The sequence below is a fragment of the Astatotilapia calliptera genome, chromosome 7, assembly GCF_900246225.1.
Source record: "Astatotilapia calliptera chromosome 7, fAstCal1.2, whole genome shotgun sequence".
In the NCBI taxonomy this organism is placed as follows: Eukaryota; Metazoa; Chordata; class Actinopteri; order Cichliformes; family Cichlidae; genus Astatotilapia; species Astatotilapia calliptera.
Window position 1 is genome coordinate 62559295 of NC_039308.1, and position 27291 is coordinate 62586585.

At 38.8% G+C, this 27291-nt stretch overlaps 2 protein-coding genes across 6 annotated transcripts in view; both read right to left on the reverse strand.

Moving 5' to 3' along the window:
- rassf7a (Ras association domain family member 7a) overlaps positions 1-3415 on the reverse strand; it is a 38994-nt gene extending 35579 nt beyond the window's left edge. The window contains exon 1 of one of the 3 annotated variants that reach the window (XM_026176425.1): positions 3284-3415. The gene's annotated coding sequence lies outside the window, so the exon portion shown is untranslated. Of the gene's footprint in view, positions 1-267; positions 384-3283 lie in introns of those variants that run through there. The other 2 variants (XM_026176428.1, XM_026176427.1) reach the window with 2 other exon arrangements.
- A 13470-nt stretch (positions 3416-16885) lies between these two features.
- Positions 16886-26494, reverse strand: lrrc56 (leucine rich repeat containing 56). 3 transcript variants are annotated; one of them, XM_026176431.1, is made up of 13 exons: positions 26369-26494; positions 26002-26174; positions 25477-25564; positions 23657-23717; positions 21633-21663; positions 20924-21121; positions 19554-19728; positions 19236-19466; positions 18968-19035; positions 18236-18378; positions 17761-17966; positions 17293-17608; positions 16886-17126 (listed from the first exon to the last, which is right to left on the reverse strand). In XM_026176431.1, exons 2-13 carry the CDS (start codon positions 26164-26166, stop codon positions 16964-16966), a joined length of 1845 nt encoding a protein of 614 aa, XP_026032216.1. In that variant the 5' UTR covers positions 26167-26174; positions 26369-26494; the 3' UTR covers positions 16886-16963. The 3 variants fall into 3 exon arrangements, with proteins under 3 accessions (XP_026032216.1, XP_026032214.1, XP_026032215.1); XM_026176429.1 differs by having other exon boundaries at positions 21567-21663; XM_026176430.1 differs by having other exon boundaries at positions 21567-21663; positions 26426-26483.
- Between the last annotated feature and the right edge of the window lie 797 nt (positions 26495-27291).

The window sequence follows — 27291 nt, forward strand, 5'->3', positions numbered from 1 at the left end:
TGAGTTATTTGTCAGTCTTTCTAAAAGTGTGTGACCGACAGTCTTAATAACTTTCTTCTATGAATATTCAGAAGAAATAGGAATGCATTTTCTCAATTAAATTAATTAAAAGTCGTAATTACAAAGTATCCACGTGCGGATTTGCTCCCGAGAGTCTATGATGTGAGTGAGTTTGAGATTATTTTCTCCTGCCTTATTGGATTGAAAGAGAGAAGGAAAAGCAGGAGTCTGGAGGCGAAAGTGAGGAATTTAAATGTAAGGACTCACAGATGTAATGAACAAGGCTATACAGAGAGTTGGTGTGACACAGGAGGATGGTAGGGATAGGCTGATGTGAGGGAGATGATCCACTGTGGTGGCCCCTAAAGGGAGCAGCCGAAAGATGAAGAAGGAGAAAAAGATAATTGACATTTACTTATCAAATAGTCAGAAATTGCAAGATGATGCAAAGCTTTGTGTCAAATATGGTAGCAGACTCAATTAAATTTAAAAAATAAAATTCCTCAATTTAAAATTGACTAAACTGGGGGTAAATTACTGGCCGACATATACTGGTGATTGTTTATAGAAGAATACTTATCAGTGAGCACTGGTATTGTGGTGATTGTTGTATCTGTCAGGAGAAAGTATCTGATGCACTGTTTAACATCTGCAGTGTAGCGTACCGTTTCTGGCTGTCTATCCTTCATTTCACAAACATAAAGAGCTGTTAAAGTACAGTGTGCTGCATGTACCTGTTCCAACTTTTTCAAAGCACGGTGTTAAGTTTAAAAAAAAAAAAAAGTTTGTTAAAGGGCATTGCATTGCACTTTTGCATTAATCTGAATGGACTAAAGGAGACCACTCAGTACTCGGTTTCACTCAGTGATTCCAAGTAAAACATGAAGAGGAAACAAAAACAGTTTACAGAGCTGAACAATTGTTTTAAAAAGTGAAGTGGGAAAGTTTTTATTTTTTCAAAAGAAGGAAGAAGCCAATATAATACAACATGGTGTGTGAGGGATGTGACAGAGAAGTACAAACAACATATGAGAAGTGGAGGAGATACATGAAATCAATACGAGGAAGAATCAAATACCAAATACAAATAATCAATCTTAAAACGCCTCACATCAGAATAGCTAGGCAAACATAAATAACAGATAAAAAGTAAATAAACTGATAAACGTCTTTGTATACAGGTATACTTTGAATACTTGGTAGAAATATATGTGATATATTTATAAAATCAATTATTTGCATCAGCAATTTATGAATATTTTTGTTGCTTTTCCATTTATTGACCTTTAGAGTTTTGACTGTCGATAAAGACATTTGAAGAAATAGATAACGCGGAAAAGTGATGTGTACTTTTCATTATTATCTATCAAGCCAAACAATAAGCAGATTGTAAATCAGCACAAAATGCAGATACATCAGTAGGCCAATAAAAAAAATGGCTGACAACTACAGATCGGTGTTGACGTAACATATTTAGATTTTAAAAATAATACAAATGATGTGTGAAAATATGTCAACGTGTCAGGTGTACCAATGGCCAGCACCTCCATCAAAAATGTTTAGTCTACATAGACACTATGGTCATGCCATACCATACCGTCCCTAATGATTCCAGTCATTGTCATCTGACATGTATGATAGCAAGAGCTGCATGTCAACCTCCAGTGACGTTATAGCAAAACGAGAACTACTTCACCAACCACCAACAAAACACAGCGCTATGGAAATATGCAAGAAATCTGTTCCTGCTGAAGGTGGAAACAAAATAAACATACTTGTTTCACCAACTGAGGCGAAAACACACCGTCATGTGCAACCAGGCTACAAGGAGAGCAGCTGGTAATGTGTGGCCCAAAAGTAAACAAATGACTCAACTGAGCATTGCTGAAGCACTTGCTAGTTGCACTCCTTTTGACAGGAAGAGCAAACATGGAAATTGCTGACATGGTTACGCAGTGGAAAAGCACAGCTTTAAAGAACTGGTGAAAAAGCTCAACTAAGATTACAACATCGCAGGCTGAAAATATTTTTCAAGTTCCATTTGAGTATGTGTGAATACTGAGCATCTCCTTAAAAGTTACAGGCTTAAGTTACTTCACTTATTGCTGTTGTTAAAGTGTTAATCAGTTATTTATACTTTTATTTAAAATTTCACAGGAAATCACTACATAGGCTACTTTTGTGCTTACACTTGACTTCTGCGGTGTCACTGCTATTGCCCTATATTGTTGGGCGGCCTTGAATAAATTGACAGCTTGAATTCTGTTACCCGTTTGGTGGGTGGAGTGGTTGGTGCTCTGGCAGTAACTCACTGAAAAAGAAGGACATAAAAATGCCCTTCATTTTGTTTGCACTACTAAATGCCGCTTCCTTTGGGCTGCACTCAATAAAAAGTTTTTCAGCATTAATTTTCTATGCTGACAAAAAAAATGTATATATACACATTACAAATTTCCTTGAAATATTGTTACATAACGTTGATGCTAACAAACATGAATCAGTATTTTGAGACCTGGAAAGATGAAAAATCATGTTCTGGTAGACAAAAATAATGTTGGAAAAATTTGTTGTTCAGGAAAATAAATCAATAGATTAGAGGTTATGACTAATTCCCAAATCGTTCTATGACATAATTGCATATTCAGCATGATTTGAAACTAGTTACTGAGTGCATAGTGTTGTTAGGAAAGTGTTCATTAAGGTGACTGTGCAAGGAAGCAGAGGGTCATTTTCCTATGGACTTCTATAACGCTTCAACTGTCTTCTGGCAACCAGAGAAGTGCCCCCTACTGGCCAATCAAAGGAATTAATGTTTACTTCACATTAGCATTGGCTTCATTTTTGAGACCTGAGAGCTACGTCCATCTTCTATATGCAGTCAATGAGCATCGTGGAGCTTTGTGAAATGATAATGTTCAATGATAACATTTCTTCTCATTGCCAGTAACTTCAGTGTACTGTATAAACATCATTTAAGCGATTATTTGTAAAGCTTCAGTTGATCTATTTACATAAAAATATATTAACATAGCAACAATCCAACTAAACCTACACAGAAGCTGCTCCCATCAACATAAGTGGACCATTAACACCACAAAGTGGGTAGGTAAATTTTGTATCCCAGTTTATCGTTAGCCTGTCACCATACTGCAGGTGCTCTGAGCTCAGTTGCCAGCACTTGTTGCATTACCACCAGTCTTAAAAAACATTTCCGTTCAACTTTATCTTGATATAAACAAAGATTTTAAAAAAGATTTTAAAAAATGAAATGAAAACAACTTACAAGTGAGTTAGCAGGCGTTTTCAATTCAGCGGACAGTCGAGTGCTTCATCTCATCTTCCAGCTGCTCACTGTGGGCAAAAATCCACACTCCAGTCCGGTAAAGGCAAACTACACGACTTCCGGTTCGCCCTTTAAAATTAAAGGTCTTAACGACAAGCTTGTGAAAAAATAAAATGAAATAACGTGAAATGCAATGCTTCTGGGGAGTTGTACCTCCCCAGAAGCGAAAATTATATTGGAAATAAACAAAAACTCGTGAACATCTGCATTAAAAATAAGTGAGTTATAATAATATTAATGAGCAAAGATCTCCTGTGCCTCAAAGCAATATGGCTCCGAGGTAAGGAAGTAACAATTCACCTTACACCTCACCTAACAATTGCTTCACCGCACACAAAGGTGTGATCTGACGTCTGTTCCTCCTGTCATCTCTTACTGGAGTCATTTTGTTAGGGAATTTGGGAAGAATTTGGTCTTTCTCACACTTTTTTTGTTTGTTTATGACAAACAAAATGAAGGCGGTCTCTTTCAAATTAATTCATAGGTTTTAGCCTGTGAAAAACACTCGTTGTGAGCCCTTTCTAGAGACTTGCTGCCATTTATTTTGGTCTTGTACTTACGCACAGCTTTCATGGAAAAACATTGTTTATTTTATTTCTAACAAAATCTTTGTACTTTTCTACAAAAAAAAAAAATCTTACATGGTGTACTGACTCAAAAGCTTTTTACCTCATCTACTTGACTTTACTCCTTGCCAAACACATACATAAATGATAAAAACATTAAAATTTGTAATGCTTGTAATGTCTTTGTTTAATGTTACCGTCGCTCTTTTCTTTTTTTTCTTCTTCCCCTATATGTATCTGTATTTGTTTATATACATGCTTGTATATAAACTGACTCCTTTAATCCACTCACATTAATGCAAAATTGCAATGCGACACCTTTTCTAAAAAAACAGGTATATGCACCACGCCGTCCTTGAACAGCTCTTTGTGTTTGTGAAATGAAGCATTGATAGCCTGTATCACAAAGCAACAGTACACATGTTTATATGTGAAAAACAAAATCTGGGAACAACAGTGATAAGGTATAATTTAAAAATACCAGTGTAAAGTATCAAATAATTTAAAAATACCAGTGTAAAATACCAGTTCAAAGTAAGGCAAGTGAAAGGGGATAAAAATGTTTTCCAGAGGAAAGCGGGAGCTATCACTTTCCTATCATTCTTTTTAATTGATACCCATGGTTGCACTGATATGATAAGGCATCAACAAGTGGGGCCAGTGCCACCCCAGGCTATGCCCTGTGCGTCCATGCATACTTATACACATTTTTATAGAAATGACTAATGGCAAATGATTAACCGCCACTTTTGGAGGAACAACCTGGAGCTGTGTCTCCATGGCAGCAGCAAACACTAATAAGCCTTTTAGGATTGGCTCATTGTTTATTATGATCTTTTCCAGTTGGTGCAGCAAGATGGCGCCTGTGTTTGGCTTTGCCGCTGCTGCTACAGCTCGTTGGAGACGACAGTGTAGTTTTTCACTGCCGTCACTTGTCGTTTGCAATATACTTTTTGCTCTTTTGTATTCTGACGTTTCTTCTGCTGCTTTAATTTATGATCGGGATACACTGTTAAACATCAAAGACTCAATGGAGATCTACTGTGACAGCTGGGACAGCTACAGAAAAACTTTTTCTCCTCCTCTGGAGTGTTCCGCACCTGACTGCGTGCTACTGTGCACAACCCGCGGCATTTCCACCCTCAAGAGACGAAAAAGGGGAACGAGGGCCGGCGTCCAGGTGAAACGGAGAAGGTACCGGAGGCTAGCTGCTTTGCTGTGGGGTGACTCTCGGTGTCTGCGACCAGTTCCTCTCCTGTCGTTTGCTGGGGATGTTACGCTGCCGCCTGGGACCCGAGCCCCATGGCTCGAAAGCAGTTTGCTCACTCTGTGTCCGTCATCCATTTCCCGTTTTGTTGGTGACAGCTACGTCTGCTCATCGATCAAGGTTTTTTCCAACTCTGGAGTCGCTGCCCTGTCCGGCAGGTCCACAGGTTTGCACAGGTGTTTAATTCAAGTACCGCTGCAGTCAGCTGTAGATTCCGCAGATAAACCGTCATCAATTCGGTTCGCCCTGCTTAACGTTCGCTCTATAACGAACAAATCATTTATTTTAAATGATCTTTTTATCAAAGAGTCTCTAGGTTTTATGTGTCTGACTGAGACGTGGCAGCAAAATAAGGATTATGTCCACCTGAATGAAATCTGCCCGTCTGGCTGTTCTGTCATTGGAACTCCGCGTCTTTTAGGACGTGGTGGAGGACTTGCTGCTGTTTACCAGGACAGACTCATATGCAAACTGGTGACTTCGGACTTCTTCTCTTCATTTGAGTCACAGATGATGAAGGTCGGTTCTCTGAAAACCTTTTATTGTATTTTAATCTATCGACCTCCTGGACCTGCTGGGGTCTTTCTAACTGAATTTAACGACCTTCTGACATCGATCATTAAACTGGAGAAGGTTGTAATATTGGGAGACTTAAACCTTCATATTGATGACGCTTCCTGTAACACTGCTGCCGAGCTCATCACTATCACTGAGTCTTTTAACTTTAAGCAGCATGTTTCTGGCCCCACACATACGAAGGGCCACACTCTTGATCTTGTTTTCTCCCTGGGTTTAAATATATATGATGTATGTGTGGAAGATGTCCATGTGAGTGACCATAGTTGTATATTCTTTAATTTGTCATTTTACGTGGATCCTTCACCTCCTAAATTGATGATCCAAAGGCGGATTATAAACCAAGATGCTGCTAGAAGGTTTTCTGCCATGTTTGTCCCTCGTATGGCTCAAAATGATATGGATTCACTTATTTTGTCTTTTAACAATCAATGTAAATCTATTTTAGATACGGTGGCACCTCTGAAACTAAATGTTGTCCATTCTTCAAATTTCTGTCCTTGGATAAATGAAAGTATTCGAAATTTTAGGAGATATTGTCGCAAATTAGAACGTTTATGGAAGGCTTCCAAGCTTGAGGTCCATAGGGTACATCTCAAGGAATCAATTTTCTCACTTAACAACATGATAAAAAATGCCAGAACGGAATATTTTGCTAATTTAATAGCTTCAAAAAAGAAAAATCCCAGAGTATTGTTTGATACAATTAAAAACATTGTCTCTCCTGATATTCCTCATGTACCAGTTTATACTAAATCTGACTGTAATGACTTTTTAAACTATTTTGTTAATAAGGTCGCTGCTATCAGGTCTAATATTTCTCCATCATCCTCTCAGTATCACATTGACACGTTGCTTACCTCTGATACCTGGTCCTCTTTTACTCCTGTTACCTTACAGGACATCAGTGCTCTGCTTGGTCGAATGAAACTGACTTCAAGCCACCTTGATGTACTTCCTCCATCATTTTTCATTAGTGTGTTTGATTCTATTGGCCCCTGTATTCTGGAAATAATTAATACTTCTCTTTATACTGGCTCAGTTCCCAGCTATTTTAAACAAGCTATTGTTGAACCAATATTAAAGAAACCAAATTTGGACCCATCTCTTCCAAGCAGTTACAGGCCAATATCAAAACTTCCATTGGTGTCAAAGATTTTGGAAAAAATAGCTGCAGAACAACTTATAAACTTTTTGGAAAAGAACAATGTTCTGGACATTTTCCAGTCTGGTTTCCGCAAATTGCACTCCACTGAAACCGCTTTGCTTAAAGTGTCTAGTGACATTCTGATGGCAGCAGACTCTGGAGAGTACACTGTTCTGGTTATGTTGGATCTCAGCTCTGCTTTTGATACTGTTGATCACAGCATCATGATAAATAGGCTGAAGGACTTGTTTGGGATTACTGGCGTTGTTTTAAAATGGTTTATGTCGTATCTATCTGAGAGATCCTTTACTGTCTGTATAAATCATGTGCTGTCGGAAACATCAGTTCTGTCTTCTGGGGTACCTCAAGGATCTGTTTTAGGTCCTATTCTCTTTTTGCTGTATATCCTCCCTCTAGGCCACATTATCAGACGTTACAATAATATTTCTTATCATCTCTATGCTGATGACATTCAGTTGTACTGTTCTTTCAAAGCTTCTGAGTTGTATAAATTGTCTTGTTTAAATAATTGTCTGTCAGAAATCAAACAATGGTTAAATGACAATTTCCTTCAGTTAAATGCAGATAAAACAGAAACTTTGATTATTGCACCTGATCACATGCTCTCAGAAATTAGGCAGCATATCAGTTTTTTAGACCCTTCATTTCAGTCGAGTCTCAGAAACTTAGGTGTTATATTTGACAGTTCGATGTCTCTTGAGAAACACTCTAAACAACTTGTCCGGAACTGTTTTTATCATCTAAGAAACATTTCTAAACTCAGGCTACTGGTGTCAAAGGCAGAACTTGAGATGATTATTCATGCTTTTATCTCTTCTCGTTTGGATTATTGTAACGGTCTTTTTACGTGTCTTAACAAATCAGCTCTGGATCGCCTTCAGTCTGTTCAGAATGCAGCGGCAAGACTTTTAACTGGTACAAACAAGAGGTCACACATTACTCCAGTTTTGGCTTCTCTTCATTGGTTGCCTGTAAATTTTAGGGTTCATTTTAAAATTTTAGTTGTAACTTTTAGAGCTCTGCATGGTGAAGCTCCCCAGTATATCTCTGACCTGTTGAAACCTCATGCTTCATCCCGAGCACTTAGGTCTTCAGGTCAGAGGCTACTGGTGGTCCCACGTACTAGATTTAAAACACGTGGGGATCGGGCTTTTCAGGCACTGGCACCTAGGCTGTGGAACTCTCTGCCGTTGTCTTTACGCTGTCTAGACTCTACTGACTCCTTTAAAAAGCAGCTGAAGACATTTTTATACAAACGGGCTTTTAACTAATTTAATTAATTTTAACTTGTATGTCTGATCTTACTGTAAAGCACTTTGTGATTTTTATCTGTGAAATGTGCTATATAAATAAATTTTACTTTTACTTACTTACTTATAAAAAGCTAGTTAACCTGTGTCAACACGTAGCTTTAGGTAGTCACAACAAACAGCGTGATGGATGTAGCAGAAAAGCATTTGTCCTTCAGACTGTTAGATCATTTAATGGATTGTAAGTAACAGCAGTTTTAATGATTTTGAAGTTGAAAATCACCTCTCTCCTCCTCAAACAAATCTGATTTGATCTGACAGGAGGAAGTTGGCACTATTAATAGATATTTTTCTGACTAAACTGATTGTGTTACATCACAATGTCTTCAGTATCTATGTAATGCATGAATATTGACTGTTACCCATGACTGATCTTACATAAGATTGTTATTCATTTAATTAAAAGAATGTATTTGTTGGTTCAAGAACATGTAGAACAACAATATTACTGAGTATTACTGAGTATATAGATTTTTTGCCAAATTAATTGTAACAGTTAACATTATAACTGCTGTTACAGTTATTAATAATTACTGTTTCAAAATAAAGACAAAATCTAGGTCTGTGAATGTTAGCCTGAGTGTTTCATTCACATCAGTTTGAGCAAAAAAAACAAAAAAAAACCCACTAATGAATATCGGTCTGTTTAAGACTCTCTCTTGCACATCAGGTAATCCTTGTTGCCTCTGCTCAAAGTTTCTGAACACACGGCATTGAAACACAATGAGTGGTAAGTGCTATATAGCTCCAGTATGCCAATTTAAGATTGCAAAACAGTGACTCAAAGCAGTGCCTTAGGTCATCATTCCTGATATACTCTCTCCGTGCAGTGTGAAGCTGCAGTTTTTAGTCTATATTATCCTACGTTTTATATTGCAAAAAGGCAATGACAAAGAAATCACGTTTCAGCAGCTTTGCGTAATGTGACTTTCTCTCATACATAACGTGACTTTCTCCTAACCACTCTTCAGTGGTTCCCCGGTAAATCCAGAATTTCTCGACACATACAAATGCTTCAGGCCCTCATACTATCATATTATGCCCACAGTGCACTATCAAAATGCAGGCTTGCTTGTAGTTTCTAGAGATTCTAAATTGGGAGGCAAAGCCTTTAGCTACCAGGACCCTCTCCTGTGGAGTCAGCTCCCTATTTGGATTTGGGAGACAGGTGTCTTTACTTTTAAAATAAACCGAAAACTTTCCTTTTTCATAAAGCTTAGTCAGGACAGGATCAGGTGCCCTTGAACCATCCCTTAGATATGCTGATATTGGCTCAGATTGCTGCGGGACTTCATGTGATGCACAGAGCACTTCTTCTCCATGTGTTTATATACCTCTGCAACATGTCATTATAATTTTATCTTCTCTCTCCCTTAGTGTGTTTGGTCCGTCTTCCTATGCTTTGTTTTCTTTTGTCTTCTCTTTCTTCTTTTCTCTTTCCTTTCACCCCCAACCGGTCCTGTCAGATGGCTGCCCCTCCCTGAGCCTGGTTCTGCCAGAGGTTTCTTCCTGTTAAACGGGAGTTTCCCTTCCCATTGTCACAAAGTGCTTGCTCATCGGGGGGCACTTGAATGTTAGGGGTTTTTCCAATACTTTAGAACTATGGTATCTAACCAGATTCTTACTCTGGATGGCATTACTTTGGCCTCCAGTAACACTGTGAGGAACCTTGGAGTCATTTTTGACCAGGATATGTCCTTCAATGCACATATTAAACAAATATGTAGGATTGCTTTCTTCCATTTGTGCAACATCTCTAAAGTTAGAAATATCCTGTCTCAGAGTGACGCTGAAAAACTAGTTCATGCATTTATTACTTCCAGGCTGGACGACTGTCATTCATTATTATCAGGGTGTCTTAAAAATTCCCTGAAAAGCCTTCAGTTAATCCAAAATGCTGCAGCAAGAGTCCTGACAGGGACTAGAAAGAGAGAGCAGATTTCTCCTGTATTGGCTTCCCTTCATTGGCTCCCTGTTAAATCCAGAATTGAATTCAAAATCCTGCTCCTCACATACAAGGTCTTAAATAATCAGGCCCCATCTTATCTTAACGACCTTATAGTACCATATCACCCCATTAGAGCACTTTGCTCTCGCACTGCAGGCTGACTTGTTGTTCCTAGAGTATTTAAAAGTACAATGGGAGGCATAGACTTCAGTTTTCAGGCCCCTCTTCTGTGGAACCAGCTCCCAGTTTGGATTCGGGAGACAGACACTATCTCTACTTTTAAGATTAGGCTTAAAACTTTTCTTTTTGCTAAAGCATATAGTTAGAGCTGGACCAGGTGACCCTGAATTCTCCCTTAGTTATGCTGCTATCCGGTTGTTCAGTGATGACGCGACGAATCCTACTTCCGGGCCTAAAGTAGTCTGCGTTTGGCTTTTGTGTTGTTAACATGTTTAATGTTATGTATTTTCTTCTATTTGATCTCAAAAAGCTCCTAAAACAGTCAGTGATCCCGGTTGACCTCCCTCGGCTTTTATTACCACTAATCATTTATTTAAGCTCAGTTTTTAAAACCTTAGGATGTAACTACAGCCCAGCCCATGCAGCAGTATATGAATGACTAACCTCGTATTGTGGATGGATTATCTCAGTTGTTCTCCTGGCTGAAGTTTGGTCCTTTTACAGCATCCTGCCATGCGATTACATTTGTTTCTGACCACTGAGAACACTCACGTTAACTTTTATCGAGTGGAAAAAAAGTTAGCTTGTTTATATTATGCTAACATAGCTGTGTCGCTAGCGGTCACGTAGCACATCATTATATACCAGCTAGCCCAACTTCAGTAACTCCAAAAACGTCACTGCTGTTTAGTTTTCTGTCTTCATTTATGCTGGAAGTGATAACAGAGCTGTACGTTTGAATTTGTTTCCAAAACCTCGCAGTCAGGACATGCTATATTGTATTTAGATAGAAGCTAGCGAGCTAACTCCCTGCTAACTTCTAACTCCGTTAAATGTCATAAATTCCGTTTTCATGGATGCCTGGATGTTAAACTCAATTGTTACACCTGGTAGAGCAGAACGCTGATCATTTTATTAAAGATGAAAGACTTTAGACAGTTTTTCAACTCTCAGTAATGCCATAGTGATCGTTTGATATATGGAGCTGCAGCGGAGTTTAGACCCAGACACGGCTAGTGACATGAGACTAAACAACCGGATAGGCATAGGCTGTTGGGGGACTCCCATGATGCATTGAGTTTTTCCTTTTCAGTCATCTTTTTCACTCACTATATGTTAATAGACCCCTCTGCATTGAATCATACTTGTTATTAACCTCTGTCTCTCTTCCACAGTATGTCTTCTATCCTGGGGCCCGTTCTTCGTACCTCGCTAAGTAGGTTAGCCGGATTAGATTGTTGACGATTTCGCGTGATCCTGGATCAGTCGGTTCCCCGAAGCTCATCCGGGACTTGCTGTCATAGCAACAGAGCCGTAAGCGTAAACCTGCTCGGGAGCAGGTTTACTTTATGTAAACAGGATTAGATCGCGGCCACGCAGGTATGTCCGCTTCATTTATACGAAAGCAACAGCGATATTTTTCCACTGTTTCACCATAAATAAATATTATCAATGTAATTAAAGATAATGCAGCACTTGATCCTTTTATTGATGTCACACAGATACATACAGGTCATTTCCTAAAAAAGGGAAATGAACTATTAACATTCTATTACATGTATGTGATTATTACAGATGTAATTCATATTTCAGAGTAGTAATTGTAAATTACTTCGTGTAATCAAGATGAGAGACCACGGCTATAAAAGCGAAGGTGGATTTGGGAAGCCTGTCGCAGCCATGTCCTGTCCGTATACGCGACCAACCCATTGCGGAAGGTGCAAGATTGATAAGGAGAGTCCTCAGAATTCAGCGTATATTGCGGGATAGACAGGATCCTTTAGCTCAGCGCGACAGTGTGCTCATAGAGAGATATCGATATTCCCGTGAGGGTATTATTTACTTAACCAACTTGTTGACGAGGGGGTGCAGGACCACCACCTGTCTTTTTTTCCTCTGCCCTTTTCTTGGTTGCTGTTATGAACAAACTAACAGAGTATTACAGGCCAGTATTACCTTGCCAAGAGACGCAAAGCAATCTAAGAGATAAATATTACCATTCTGTAGAATACTCCTGTATTCCACTTTTACTTGTTCCCATGTTCTTGTGGGTCCTGTTGTGGCTCTAATGTGAAAGGGGATATAATATAACATATTATAATATAATATAATGCCATATGATATTGGACAATATAGTGTCATATGATAGATCTACCCTACCGCCTACTGGTGTTGGCCAGAGGGGCCGATGGCGCGATATGGCAGCCTGGCTACAACCGTAGCTGCCTCCACCAGTGTGTGAATGTGGGAGTGAATGAATAGTGGTATCGTAAAGCGCTTTGGGTGCCTTGGAAAGCGCTATATAAATCCAATCCATTATTATTATTATTATTATTAAATTACCTACGAGTTTGATTTGTCAGCAACTTTCTGCCAGCCCTCTCTCCTTGCTTTTGCAGCCTTTGCAGTGTTCTCTTGCGTTTTAATTAAACTCTGAAACTCCTGAAATCCCTCACTCATGAGTTCTTGCTCTGCTGCCGGAAAATACCGAGCACGCCCCTTCGACATTTTCGCCGACCAATCAGCGGGTTGCCGATCAATGTTTCTACTATCGATGCGTAGCCCCTTTTACGACACCCAGTGATGTCACATTCCTGCGTCCAGCTGTAGTAATCGTCAACAGCAGGTGTGTTCGGGGAACCGGATTAGCGAGCTCACGGTTAGCGCGATGATTTGATCTTGGATGTGTCATTTGATCTTGGATGTAGTAAGCGACGTACGAAGAACGGGCCCCTGTCTTCCTTCTCTCACCCCAACCGGTCGCAACAGATGGCCCCGCCCCTCCCTGAGCCTGGTTCTGCCGGAGGTTTCTTCCTGTTAAAAGGAAGTTTTTCTCTCCCACTGTCGCCAAATTGCTTGCTCATCGGGGGTCATTTGATTTTGGGGTTTTTCTCTGTATGTATTATTGTAGGGTCTACCTTACAATATAAAGCACCTTGAAGTGACTGTTGTTGTGATTTGGCACTGTAGAAATAAAACTGAATTTAATTAAATTACAGTATAAAGTACTTTGAGGTTACTGTTGTTGTAAACCTGAATTGAATAGAATATATTTTTACCATACAGATCAAATTAAATTCAAATTAAACACCTGCAAATGTAAAGGAATAATTATTGTGTTCATGCCTTTTGTTTGCCATTATGGACAGCATGTCTGCATTTGGTTGTAAAGGTGTCAGTGGAAAATGAGTTATGAAACCTAAATATCTTACAAAGGAATGTTCCTCGCGGCAGAATCGTGTGGTACTGTACAAATGGCGTCTCCCAGACCTGTCTGAACTCATGTAGGTATTTCCAGTTCCAACGCCTGATAGAAAAAGTGACTCGTCTCAAGTCAAAACACGATGATATTATCATAATACCTCATTTTCACTATCAATTTTCCGTTAATTTATTTGGACTTTTTTTTTTACAGCAATTACAGCAAGAAGGTGCGGCTTTGACAGTATTCTGAAGAATGTAACTACAACCTAAAGTACCTGGGTCCTATTCACCACATCTGGAACTTATTATTATAAGTATTCATGGCATGTGCTGACATACAGTATGTGCTGCTCCACTTCACTGTTGACAAATACTGTATGTGTAAAGTCTATTGTGTGGGTGTATTAGCGGCAGACAGGAACATTTTTTCTTGAAGTCGACTTGATTCTCTTTTAGAACTTTCTGAATAATCTTATACATTTTTATAATTAACAAGTTTATGATTCAGTTTTCTTTGTACATTGGTACTATATATGATGCAACTCTAAAGATAGAGGGGGGTTTTAAATTTAGAAAAGCACCATGTCTTTTGACGTTAAGGGCAAATAAATCTGTTGTTTTTAGTACATTTACAACCCAATTTGCTCAGTTCAAAAGCCTGTATCTTTGATGTTACGGGAGTGCATGGGTGTCTGTGGAATGCTTCTAACTGTCTTGCTACATACTGTTACAACAGCATGGCTTTGTAGTAGAAGAGTCCGGGTGCTGAACCTGGCCCGCCTGTAGTCCAGACCTTTAACCAACAGAAATATCCAAAAGTATTGAGCAGCAAGAATTCTATATATGGAAAAAAAACTTTCCTCATCTAAAAATCTAGTAACGGGTCTCCTCAGTCTACAGACATTTGCAGATTGTTGTTTTAAAAAAGGAAGGCTGCTATACAGCAGTCAGCAAGGCCTGTTCCAACTTTGTTGTTTCAGTTTAAACATCAGATATTTATCAATGTTCTGTTGTGAATAAAATAGGTTTTGGATTATTTTTTTTTACTTTTACATAAAAAATTAACTTCAAAATTATTTAATTATTTTCTTGTTGGGTTTTTTTCCACAGTGTTTACCACCCCTAAACATTAGATAGAAACACACCTTTATGGTTTCTGACAACATTTGGTAATAACTGAGTGAGTGAAGAAGAGGCCAGGTTCCGTTTCTAGTCTTGACAAGCTAGGAGAATGATCCTTTTGAATAAATTACAAGACTGTTCAGACAGAGTAGGTGGACACCATCCCACTTTCCCACCATAAAAGGCATTGCATTTAATTCCATTCTCCTCTACCTGCATCCTGAGATGTAATACAGAGAGACCAGAGGGATGGGAGTGTGGCTACAAAAGCCTGACAGGGAGTGAGAAAATTAAACAATCCTATAGACAAAGCAGTTATGTGAAAAGATGGGGTGGCTGCCTGATGGAAAGTGCTGCTAGAAAATAAGAAAAGAACTAACGTGTTACATAACAGCTGGATGGCTGTAGGCAATTACATGTTCAAACATACATAAATTCCTACTTTAAGAGCATGTACATCTCTTAAACCAGCACAGTGGTCAGAAATATTCGCAATACTATCCTGTGGTTCTTTTTTTGTACTTTGAGTCATTTATTTACATCCTGTTTCTGTGGACATAAGTGACGCACGACAGACACAAATATGGGACGTGCGTTCTTACCTGTGTGTCCTGCTGTATGTGTGTGCTTATGTCAGGTGTTCGTACAAAACACGGGGCAAGTTTGGAGACATCACTGTGCTGGTTGTCGGGGTTTCCTTGAAATGAAGTTCCATGTTATAATTATTGTGACGGCTTCAAAACAAACTTGTCCCGGCATAATTTGCTCTTAAGAACCACTAAGGAATTAGGCTGCCACTCTGGCCCTCATTTCCACAAATGCAGTGTTGTTAGTTCCAGTTGTTTCTCAGAACAAATGAGTCTGAGATTGACCGTCACAGTGCAGGCGATGGGTAATTCTCCATAGCACTTGGAAAACAAAGATTATATCATAGTTAAAACATATAAACTCTACATGGACTTGATTTTTTTTTTCATTCTATTGCGGCATTGCTGTATCAGTAAAATATGAAATATGCTTGTATGTTGTACATTTAAATGGCAAATACTGTAGCATGCACTACTGTAGCATGGAGGTAACCCCAGCCGTAAGTGTAGTCAAACAGACAAAAAAAATAATGAATGTCACATGTCAAGGTGGTAGGTTTGAAGGATTGCTTGCTCAGTGTGGTTGAAGCAATGGATTCATTTTCTGATTTAATATTTACACACAGTGCCCTCAAGTGACAATATGAGACTATTACACATTGAACATCAGGAACTTTACCATCACTGCAGGTAGTCTTCGTGGAAGTTCATATTTTACATCTTTCCAGCTAAACAGCACAGGGCTGTATTTGTAAAAATTCTATAGAGCATCCTGAGATGTGCACTTACGGTCTCTTCGATATTTTAAGAGTCTATTTAAGAGCAGTTCTGTGGTGTGAGAGGTTTTGTCTCAGTAAAGGAAAATATCCAACGGTTTTCAAAAGATTGCAGGTTTTATACTGGTTTTCAAAAGATTGCAGGTTTTATACTGGTTTTCAAAAGATTGCAGGTTTTATAAAACAAACATTTCTCTAATCATTTCTGCCGTAGCACTAAATCTGTATATTACTAATCCTCTCTATTGATTATAGTTAAAATGGTTTGGAACAATAAATAATTTTGAAATAATTGGTTGGCCAACTGTCTTGTTTTTTATAGGAAATGCAGAGCATTTTTGAACTGAAATAAAATGAAATGTAAAAAATATAGTTTGAATATATGTAAATCAATTACCTGGCTTCAACACAAACATATTACTTCATGTTAATTTGGTTCGATGTGAATACATTGGGTTGGTTAAATTTCAATATATTAGCTTGGTTCAATAATTAAAATATGGTTCTATGTAAAAAAAAATCAATTTGGATCAATGCAAAATTTAAAGTTTCAGTCAAGTCTAGTAATATTGTTTATATCAACATAAAAGTATCAGGTCATATCAAGTGACTCAATTTGGATTCTATGAAGTCAAATATTTTGGATGTGACAATTGGACATCTTTTTTTTTTTTTTTTTTAATAGGGTTATTCTTTTTACAGTGTACTGTTTGTGCTGTGAGCTTCGTGAGCACTGGATGCTGTTGAACTGGTGAACAACAACAGTATCTTCAGTTCTTAAAAAACAGAGAAAAAGAAACGATGGTGGTAAACTATGACAAATCAATATACGGCTGAGTGATGAGTTGAAAAAGGGGAAAGACCCCATTTAATTGAGCAGTTAAGAGCAGTCATACTGACAGGAGACAGTCAACAGTCAATCTGGCTGTGAGCTCCCTCTGCAGGACTGGAGTATGTGGTGCTGGTGATGTTTCTGTAAAGCTGCCCTGGCTGTGTGAGGGCGAGTTATTGCTGGTCTCTTGAGGATTTTGGATATCTCACACTTCTGGCCTGGCTGCTCACCAGAGTCCATCTTCACACTAAAAGATAGAGATCTTTTTTAATGTCCACATTCCACTGACCAAGTTGAGATCACAATATGGTGATGTCACTGATTTACAAAACTCAGCTAAACATTTTACAACAAAATGTGTTGTTTCAAATCTGACTATTTGAATATAAAGATACTTTTTAATAATGACATACCGTGAATGCTTCAGCCTTTCACTTGGGGCAGCTGTTGGAGGTGGGTGCGGTATGGGTGCAGGCAGAGTCATTGGAGGCACACTCATTTGCTTGTCTGTATCTCCTGAAGTCCTACATATTTCAAAGGCGCTGCTGAATTCAGGTAAATATTGTGGTCTGGCCTGGCTAAGGTGAAGCCTCCGTGCACGGATCCCTTGCGGTTTCAAATCAACAGCAGTTGCACTGCCTTTGAGAGGAGGAGAAGGGGACACTGCGGTTTTGGGGACCAGCGACAGTCGAGCCATATCTGAGGGTAAGTTTTTTCTGGGAAGCAGATCTAAAAATAAACAAACAATAAGAATAATTGAAATAATTCAGTTATTTTTCTCCTTACATTACAAAAAGATCAGACATTACAATTACTGCTTTTATTCTGTACAGCCTTATTTATAATTTATGAAGTTATAAATAACTTCACAAAGTTCTCACCTGGGGAAAGAGACTGGAAAGAGAAATCTAGTGAGGCTGCATCTTGGTTGTCACGCTTTTTCTCCTCTTCATGTTCTTCATTACTGCTGTCACTCCTCATAGCACCACAGCCATCTTCTTCCTCATCACAACGGGCTTCTTCATCATCAGAGTGCTGAATGGACAAGATTTGTGGCAGTCTGTCTTTTGCTATGGCCTCAAGACGTCTGAAACAAAGAATGATGATATTTAGTTTTATGTGCATACAAGTCTTCAGACATAGCCACATCGACAGCTTCTGCGATTTTAACTGGCTGTGAAGAGGCTTTGTATTTGTGAAATCCTCCACAGCCCTCTGATGGTATTCAATGGACAACTGTTTTAATATGCAATTAATCTATTGCATGGTCAGCAATGGCAAGATATAGATTAAAATGTAGCTTTTATTATTTTTCACATGTATGTGTTTTTAAAAAAGTAATTCAGCATGTAATACCTGCTATGCTGTTCCTTCCAAGCTCTGAGCTCTGCAAAGACATCAGCACGTTCTGTCAGATCAGGCTCCTCGAGGTCATATGTGTGTTCTGGTACGTGAATGGGAGTGTCTCGGGGGGTGAAAGTAGACCTGGTGGGTGCTGTCTATCAGACAGTAGAGAGGCACAACAAGCATGAGTGGTAATAGATGATGGTAGGAAACTTAAAGTAATAGAGGCCTAAGAGCATATTAATTATGGATAGCAAAAACAGTGAGGAACAACAAACACAGCAAGGGCAGATTGAATGAGACAGAAAGGTATAAATAAGATGCAGAGTGACAGTGGTGGGGTGTATTTATGCCAGTTATAACAGATCAGAGGGTGGTGACAGTGATAGCCCCGTCTGTCAACTTCTTCTGACACAACCCTTCTCACATCTCCATCACCCCTCACTATGCTTGTCCTCTCAGGTTGTTTGTCTGCCTGATAATAATTAGCTGATTCTTTTTATACTGACATGACATTAAAGAGACGAGCTGCTGGTGCCAGGCATTCATAATGGCCTGTCAAAGCTCATAAAGCTTGCTGTTCCTCTTAGTGGACAATGAAGACTCTGTTTTATGGGGAACAGCAAGACAGAAATAACTCATGTATATGGATCACAGCGTGTGGTGTATGGATACATCTCATAATTTATTAAGTGAGATCAAATAATTTTCTCCACTGCATTGCAGGACTTTGTTGCTACTTACCCTTAACTTTTGCCGCTTTGCTCGAATAGCCTGGACTGGGTTCCCACAGAAGATGATGTTACCCGCTCCTTCAAAAATTGACAGAGTAAAACAGGCATCAGTGATTGAAACTGTCATTATTTCATGGCACAATTAAGTCCTCTTGGTGGCACTGTTGAGAAAAGATTGTTTTTACTGCTCCAACAGTTCACCTGCACAGAGTAATGCTAATCAAAATAAAATGGAAATGGCACTAAGACTAATGAGATCAACCACAGGAGTGCCTAACTGTGAGTCAGATTGCTGGTTTCAGCTTCCACTACTGCCAGATCTGAGTCTGCAGAACCAGGTCTGGATCCAGAAGGGGAGAGAACTCCAGGCCTGATCGCTGACATGAGTCTTGAGCCTGAGTGTGGTCTGGTGCCTGACGATGACATGGCCCAGACACCGGAGAAGCTGGGAGAAGGGCATGTGGCTGAACTGGGTCGGCTGTAAGGACGTACACTGTCGGTTGTCTCCTCTACAAAGACAAAAGTGAGGTGTTTGTTAAATCGTCATCTGAATATCTGGACCATGTTGATGGATTTAAAACAGTACACACACACACCATCACCAGCAGGATAAGAGGAGTTAGAATCTCTAATGGAGTTTCTGAGAATGTCCCAGTCTTCTCCCATGGTGGTACAGCAGCTAAGCCTGTCCTCCTCCACCTTTACATCATCAAGGTAACGCAGCTGAGGGACCAGCTCCCTCACCGCTGCCCGGTAACTGTAGTCTGCCATCTGGGCAGGAGGAACGAAACAAGAGAAAATGACAGAGCTAAGGTGTACGACAAGATTCAAGATCACATTTTTTTGCAACAGTGACATTTTTAATAATACGTGGTATTTTTAAATAGGGGGTGCCAGACAGCATAAGCTGATCCCAGCTCATAACAGCTAGCGTCTGTAAAGTCTTGCAAATAAATAAATTACTTATTTGCTATAAATTCTAGACTTTTATCATTTGGAAGAGAGCAGAGAGCGAGAGAGAGGCCAGTGAATCGCTGGCCTCGCTTTGGTTTCACCAAACCACACAGATGCAGAAAATGAAAAGGAGAGTGTGAGAGGCCTGTAAACAAAAGCAAGAAAATGAGAGAAAAGAGGAGGAGAATGAGTTTTAAATAAGAGGAAGTGAGAGAAAGACAGAGCGCATGAAGAGTGATCACTTGGCAAGGGAGTAAACCCAAGAACCCCCTCAGTCGTTACAAAGCACGGGCCTAATGCATATTCAGCTCAGCATCTCTCCTCATTGCCCTAGTTTCTTAATTAATGCTCTGCTGGTGGGTGTAAATAAACACATTCACAGTGGCCCAAAAAACTCAGCTCACTGCAGCTTCAGCCGTGTACCCAGCTACAATCAGTTTCACTGACTTGGCCCATGATAAGCTGTTTAAGGCTTTGTCACAGAAACCAAAAAATGCACCTTAACATAAAAATAAAGCATTGATGTTTACATATATACTATTTCAACAGTATGTTATGTCTAATTATTTTTGAGTATTTTGATGTCTCCTGCTCTAGCAGAGTGTTTCTGTTGAGTTAAGGACCCACATACAGAGAGTTGCGATCGCACACATGCTCTCATGTCTCAGCACAAACTGATTACATGTTAGAGATTATCTGTCTTCAGGGCTGACAGCCAGCACAGGCGAGACTGTTGAACGATTAGAACCACAAGTTGCATTTGCAAGTTGGCATTTACAACATCAAATGAATACAACACTTCCTTTTCAGGAACTCTGCCCAGCTCCTTGCTCAAGCTCTATTCAGCTGCAACCATTCTTGGTTTCGTTTTATCTTTTGCCAGACTGCCACTCTGAGCATTGCACCACTCTGTGGCGGTTGCTTCAAGATGTACTGGGTATGTTAATCGCAATAGGAGCATCCGCTTAAAGTCTGAACAACAAAGGACAAACACATCGCATAATACTCATACCTGAGTTGATGTAGGGTTTGGGCGTAAACAGACAGGGTTTCCCTCCAGGGTAAGTCTCTCCAGTTTGCTACATAAACTGAGATACTGAACCTGGACTAAATCATCCACGTCATTCCCTTCCAGATCTAACAGCTGCAGGTTCTCCAGCATGCCAACCTGACTCAGGTCTGACACGTTGTTATAGGACAAGTACAGCTCCTGAGAAGAAGGACAGGAAATAAGTGTTAAGTGGTAGAAAATGTGTGATTAATGAACTGAACCAGCAGAAGGAAAATGCACTAAAGAAAAAAAACATGTTGGACCCAAGTCACACTGTGGTATCGTCCCATGCCACAGACAGTTGGACGTTTTAAACAGCGAAAGTTCAATTACTTGAATCATATGTTACTACCTAGGCACGTTCAGTATTTGCCGCAAAAACGAGGAAATGATTTGGGAAAAAATGGGTCACTCAGGTACTATGACAAATGGAAATTAATGTTTGAGGTATGAAGGCCTATTTGAAATGTATCCAAAAATCCTTGACACAATTTATGTTTTGTTCCGTACACACATTTTTTAACATTTGCAAAAAGAGAAAAGAAAGAAGCTACCAAGCTCCTGAATAGTTCCTACAAAGCCACCTGTAACCTATAAAGTCTACCGTAACAGCACAGAAAGTAGTAATCCCATCTAGATCTCGTAGGCAGCACCGAGACATCCATAGCACCTGCAGTTGGGAGATGGTGGTTCCCAAGTCTCTAGGGAGACAAAATAACACAAACTTGATTTAGAGGCAGGAAAGAGAGTTACATAATCATGGCTAAAAAAAGGATACTTTCTTGGCTACTGAAGCTTGCAGCTCCTTTCTCTTCGTGAAAATTATGTCCTGTTCACTGTCTCCCGCTTTCCTCCCTGCCTGAACCTTTCCACAATAGTTTCAGTGTACCTTACACTACAACACCAACTCCACTACAATTCCCACAACCCAAAGCAGGAAATGCTATCAGAGCCAGTGCATGTCCGGCTGACTCTGCTCTGCTCTGGTGCTCTCGGGGTGGAGCAGACAGTTCACTATCTATCTCTGTGTACAGTTCTGTGCAAAAGTCTCAGAGTACTCTTCATTTTATTATATTCTGCTAGGAAAAATTAAAAGTAGGTGTAGGGATTTATTGAAATGAACATAAATACAGTCTGTTATACCTGGGGAGGCCAATCCATGACTGACAGTGTTGCAGTTATTGCATTGGCAATGTGTTGGGGATCGCTGGCGTGTTGAAACATGAAGCTGTTGTCAATCCAGCAATTTTCAGATGGCATTGCAAGGTACTTTTCTGTGATCGTAACACTTTCAGTGTTGGGGAGATTTCCAACACCACTGGCTGAAACGCAGCTCCAAACCATGACAGAGCCCTCCACAGTGTTCTACAGATGGCTATAGACACTAACTCTTGTACATCTCTCCTGTCCTCCTCCATAAATATTGATTATTAGATAATTAGATAAACGAAACAATTTTTCTCATTTTCATGTAACACTTGTGTCATTGTCCAATTTCCTTATTTTAATTAAAGACACACTGCCCACCATGTTTAGATATGCCATGTTTTCAGCTAACAGCTCTTTGGGAATCACATTGGTGGTTCAAATATATTACTTTATTGCTTGTGTTATCTTTTGGTATCTTTTATTATCTGCTCATAGATACAACTACAGAACTGGGAACGGATTATGTTTTTTCTGACAGACTGCTACTAACAGAGTGCCTACAGATACAAAAATTCTTCCTTCGCTAAACTTTCTGTTATGTGCACAACATTCACGTTCATTCCTTCAGTTGGGTGCATTTTTTATGCTCGAATAATACATATTTCATATTTCTATGTTAACTTGTTTAACAAACAAAAAAAAATTCCTCTGAAAATGGTTAGGTGTAAGCGATGGACTGAAAATGAGTGAAAAACTGCCGATGTCTAAATTAAACCTTTTCAAGACTTCATAATCTATTGTTTATAATTTATTTAAATAGACCACATTCAAGAAAATCTGTCTCATGAGAAGCAAAATATAAAGTAATGAGAGATGGGTCAAGACTTTTGCACAGTAATGGTAAAAAATATTCTCTCCATCTCACTTACTGTGACAACTATTTGTAGCTTTGCTTCAATATACTTTTGATGAAACAGCTGTAGCTATGATCACTGGACAAGCTAGGAAAAACTTTAGATATTCCCTGTCTCTTTCTGAGGATCAAATGCATGATTTTGAAATCTGATAGTACCTGAACCCCTCTGTATCCTATTGTGAGAAAGGTGGTTTAACCTGTTCTCTGTGTATCTCTAAACCTGTACACAGGTCTCACCTCTATGGTGTCTGGTTTACAAGTTGCAACAAGCATCTTCCACACATAAATATTGGAAGTCCCTATTTCAAAACCTTGTCACTATAGCCATACTATACTTCTTTGGGTAAGCTCATAACTTTTGACTTCCTGTAATGACAGAGTAAACCACGACAGCATTCACTAAACTATGGGGTTTTTTTTTCTGTTCTGGGTTAACTTATATTTATTTCTCTTCAAGGAAATATGTGGGTTTTCCTATTTTGGAAACATGTATAAAATAAGATAAAAATGACCAGAAGCATGCATCAGTATCATCTTGGAAATCTAAAAATTATTATACTTTGTAAATTTGTTTCTCAGGAATACAAACTTTGAAGTAAAGAAAAAGATACTATTTTTGTCTTACTTACCTTACTGACAGGATCCTGCTGTTGTTCATTTTTAGCTGCACTAATCCAGGCAAGTAGACACCTGCAAGAAAATTAGTTAAACAAAACTATTTTTCTCATTTTCATGTAACACTGGTGTCATTTTAACATGGTTTCGTTCTTATCACCTGATTTATTTGCTAATCAGATGTTCAGCATCATTTAAGTAAAAGAAAGCGTCCCTGAAGTGGCAGGTAAAACATGACTCATACATGTACAGACAGTGTTTGTCATGCCTTACACAATCTAGGATTTTTTCTGAGGACAAAGCTCAGTCATAGTAAATATATCCCCCTACCATTATCTAATGATGGCTGGCACACCTGTGAGGTAATCAGGTGTGGAAATTTATGACTGTCTGTGTTGTGATTATTACAAGTATCTGTTATGAATCATTACTGTAAATTGTGTTAACAGTTTCTCATTGCTCGTTAGTTTAACTGAACTTAAATGAGATAAAAGTTACTGTATTTTTGTAGCCTTGGCTACACAAAGAAAACAATAACACCACTGATGCTGACTAACAGTTAGTTCTAATAAGTACACATACAAACAGACACCTATTGTTTTACTGTTTTACATATTCAGCTGCAGTACTGTGCAAAAGTCTTGAGCCATTCCTCATTTGTTTGTATTTTGTCTTCAAGGAACCAGACTTTGTTGTATTTAATTATTCTTGAACAACAGGTCTCTAAGCTTTCTGAAGTTTTTCATGGGACACTGGCTGCTTTTTTTACTTATTTTCAGTACAGTCTTTGTACTTGATCATTTTCTTAGTTAAACTACTTAACACTGACCTATGAATCATTCAACAACTAAAAAAGGTACCTAACTCAAGAGGTGAACTAGTTTTGTGTCTGCACACAACTTACACAACAGACAATTTAGAAAAGAACCAATTTTAATTTCTATATTTAGGGACTTTTTTACAAGCTGCCTGTCACAGTAACAATTCATTTGTTTAGTCGAGTCTACAAAAGATAACACAGTTTGACAGCCGCAAAATAACTACAGCAGAGGAACAGTATCAACAAGTCATGTATTTAAGAAATTAGAAAAAAACAGTCCAGCAAAATTACACAAAAAAATGGACTAAAAAATTAGTGGCAACAGATCTTGTGGAGTGATAAATACAAATTGGACATTTTTGGTTCAAGTCATCATCAATATATATGGAGAAGGTCAAGAGAGAGGTAGAACAGTGAATGTCTACAGACATCTGTAAAACACAGTGTCACGGTTTGGAGCTGCATTTAAGCCAGTGAAAGACCAATATGGGCCAATTTTGATCACAATCTAAAAAGTGTTGTATTTGCAACAACTTCATGTTTAAGCATGCTAATGATCCCAAACACGCTGCCACTGCTGTAAAAGCATACCTGGATAGAAAAACATGCCATGGCCTCTCCAGAACACGGACTTCAACATTACCTAAGCAGTGTGGGATCGTGTTGACTAAGAACAGAACAAAACGCAGCCAAACTCCCAAGAAGAGCTTTGAAATGTCCTTCTAGAACCCTGAAGACTACTTAAAGAAATGACAAGAAAGCTTGCGTAAGAGAGTTGAGACTGTGTTGAAGAATAAAAGTGGTCATGCTAAATACTTACTTTGGTAGACCAAATCTTGTTAGATTATTACAAATGCTGATTATGGTGTATATTTGTGTATATTTGCACATACTTCAATGAATCACTGCACCTATTTCCCATATTTCTTGCAAAATATAACCGAATGAAGGGTGCCTCAAGACTTGCACAGTGCACAGTACTGTATTTAATCAGTGACATGTTATATGTCTTACCAAAGTTACCAAGTGTGTTTTCTTGAGTGTCTACACAGATCTCCAGTGAGGTCACATTAGAGAGGTCTTGTGTGCCACACAGCAATTTCTGTAGGAGGAGAATAAGAAGCTGACCTGGGCAGAAGGGCACTGTCTCTTTACTTTATGTAGTCTGTATCATTCTGTAGCTACGATTAACAAACATGACTTTGATTTGATGTAAAATCTTTGAAGAATTTTTTTTTGCCCAATTTCAGTTTCAAACATAATCTTTTTAAGCAAAAATCAAAGAGGATTTTAATTAGTATAAGAGACAACACTAACGAAATTATTTCAGTAAAATAGGCATTATAATACAGGCAAGATGTATATGGTAGATGTTATCCAGATGCTAACATTTACTATTGTCAATTTAGAATTATGCTAAACTAACTAAATGCTTTCACTAGTATATTATATATATATATAGTATATTATATTCGTATAAACAACATGATAAGAGGTTTATAACGGTGATAAATACTAACTGTATTTAAAGGTACCTACCAACTTCTCCGGGGAGAGATAAAATTCCACTGGTGTTTCAGAGTCCTCACAGGGTTTACTTGCAGGAGTTGGGTTGATGGAGCCTGAACCACTCAGCTCAGTCACCAGGACCCGTGCTGTACCAGACCTGACCCCGTGGGGCACAGACCCATGACAGTAACTCATGCCTCACGCTGTATAAAATAAACAATCATAAAGTTATATTGAAAACACCAAAACGGCTTGTGAAACAAAAGGGAAGCAGTGAGCAGTACCTTCTCTACAGCCAGATATTCTAAGTAGCGCTAAATAAAGCAGCATGTACCCTAGCTACATGCTGGTGTATACGGAAATATAATATTATATCTATAATAAGAATATATATCACCTTTTGCAGAATTTTCCCGTCTGTGTCACTAGATAGTCTATACATTTACATTCAAACCTGCAACTGAGGGCTCGCAAGCAAAAGTTTCCTTGGCAACCACAGACGACTTCCTGGATACGGCACAAACTGACCCCAAAGCCGCTGCATGAATTCCATTCAGCGGCTCTGGGGTCAGTTTGTGCAGTTAGACCCAGTTAGACCCGTGGCTCCCTGGGATATGTAGTACACTCCGGTATTTCTTATGGTTGGCACTCATCTAATCTATTATCCAGTAGTTACTGGATAATATTCAGTCGATATTGATGAGATCAATCCAGGACTGATAACGTTTTCTTGTGCCTTTCTTTTTTATTTAAATATTTTTTTGTGTGCACTAGCAGTCTGTTTGGGATCATCAGAATGCTGAAAAATGAAGCTGTTCCCAATCAGACGATTTAGTGGATCAAAATCTAACAGAACCTTTCTACATTAATAATAATAATAATAATAATAATAATAATAATAATAATAATAATAATAATAATAATAATAATAATAAGTCGTTTCATCTCAACATAAGATCTGTTTCCATTGATTTTCAGCCCAGTTCTTGTGTAATTTGGCATACTCCAACCTTTCCCCCCCCCTGTTTCCCTTCATGACAGCCACTGAGAACATTTCTGATGAAGATTCAGCAAACAGTAGATTGATCAACTGAAGGACAAGATACATCTCTTAGGTCCTGGTCTTTCTTTCTGTTGATTAGCTGTAAATCGTTTTATGCCTGTCACATTTTTTATTGTCCTCCACTGCCCCAGATTGCCCAGATTTTTTTAGGGGCACACTGCACAGTATTAACGATTTTCCAAGTTTTCAGCAAACAGTTCTTTGGGAAACATCAAACACTGCGTTAAACATGTGTTATCTTTGACATTTGTCATACA

Excerpts from the sequence above, each read along its gene's own strand:
- lrrc56 (XM_026176429.1), bottom strand. The coding sequence starts at position 26,166 with ATGAGTTACTGTCATGGGTCTGTGCCCCACGGGGTCAGGTCTGGTACA. Across the intron at positions 18,379-18,967 it reads CAAAGCGGCAAAAGTTAAGG|ACAGCACCCACCAGGTCTAC; the intron begins GTAAGTAGCAAC and ends ACTGTCTGATAG. Across the intron at positions 17,127-17,292 it reads GAAAGGCTGAAGCATTCACG|TGTGAAGATGGACTCTGGTG; the intron begins GTATGTCATTAT and ends TCTATCTTTTAG.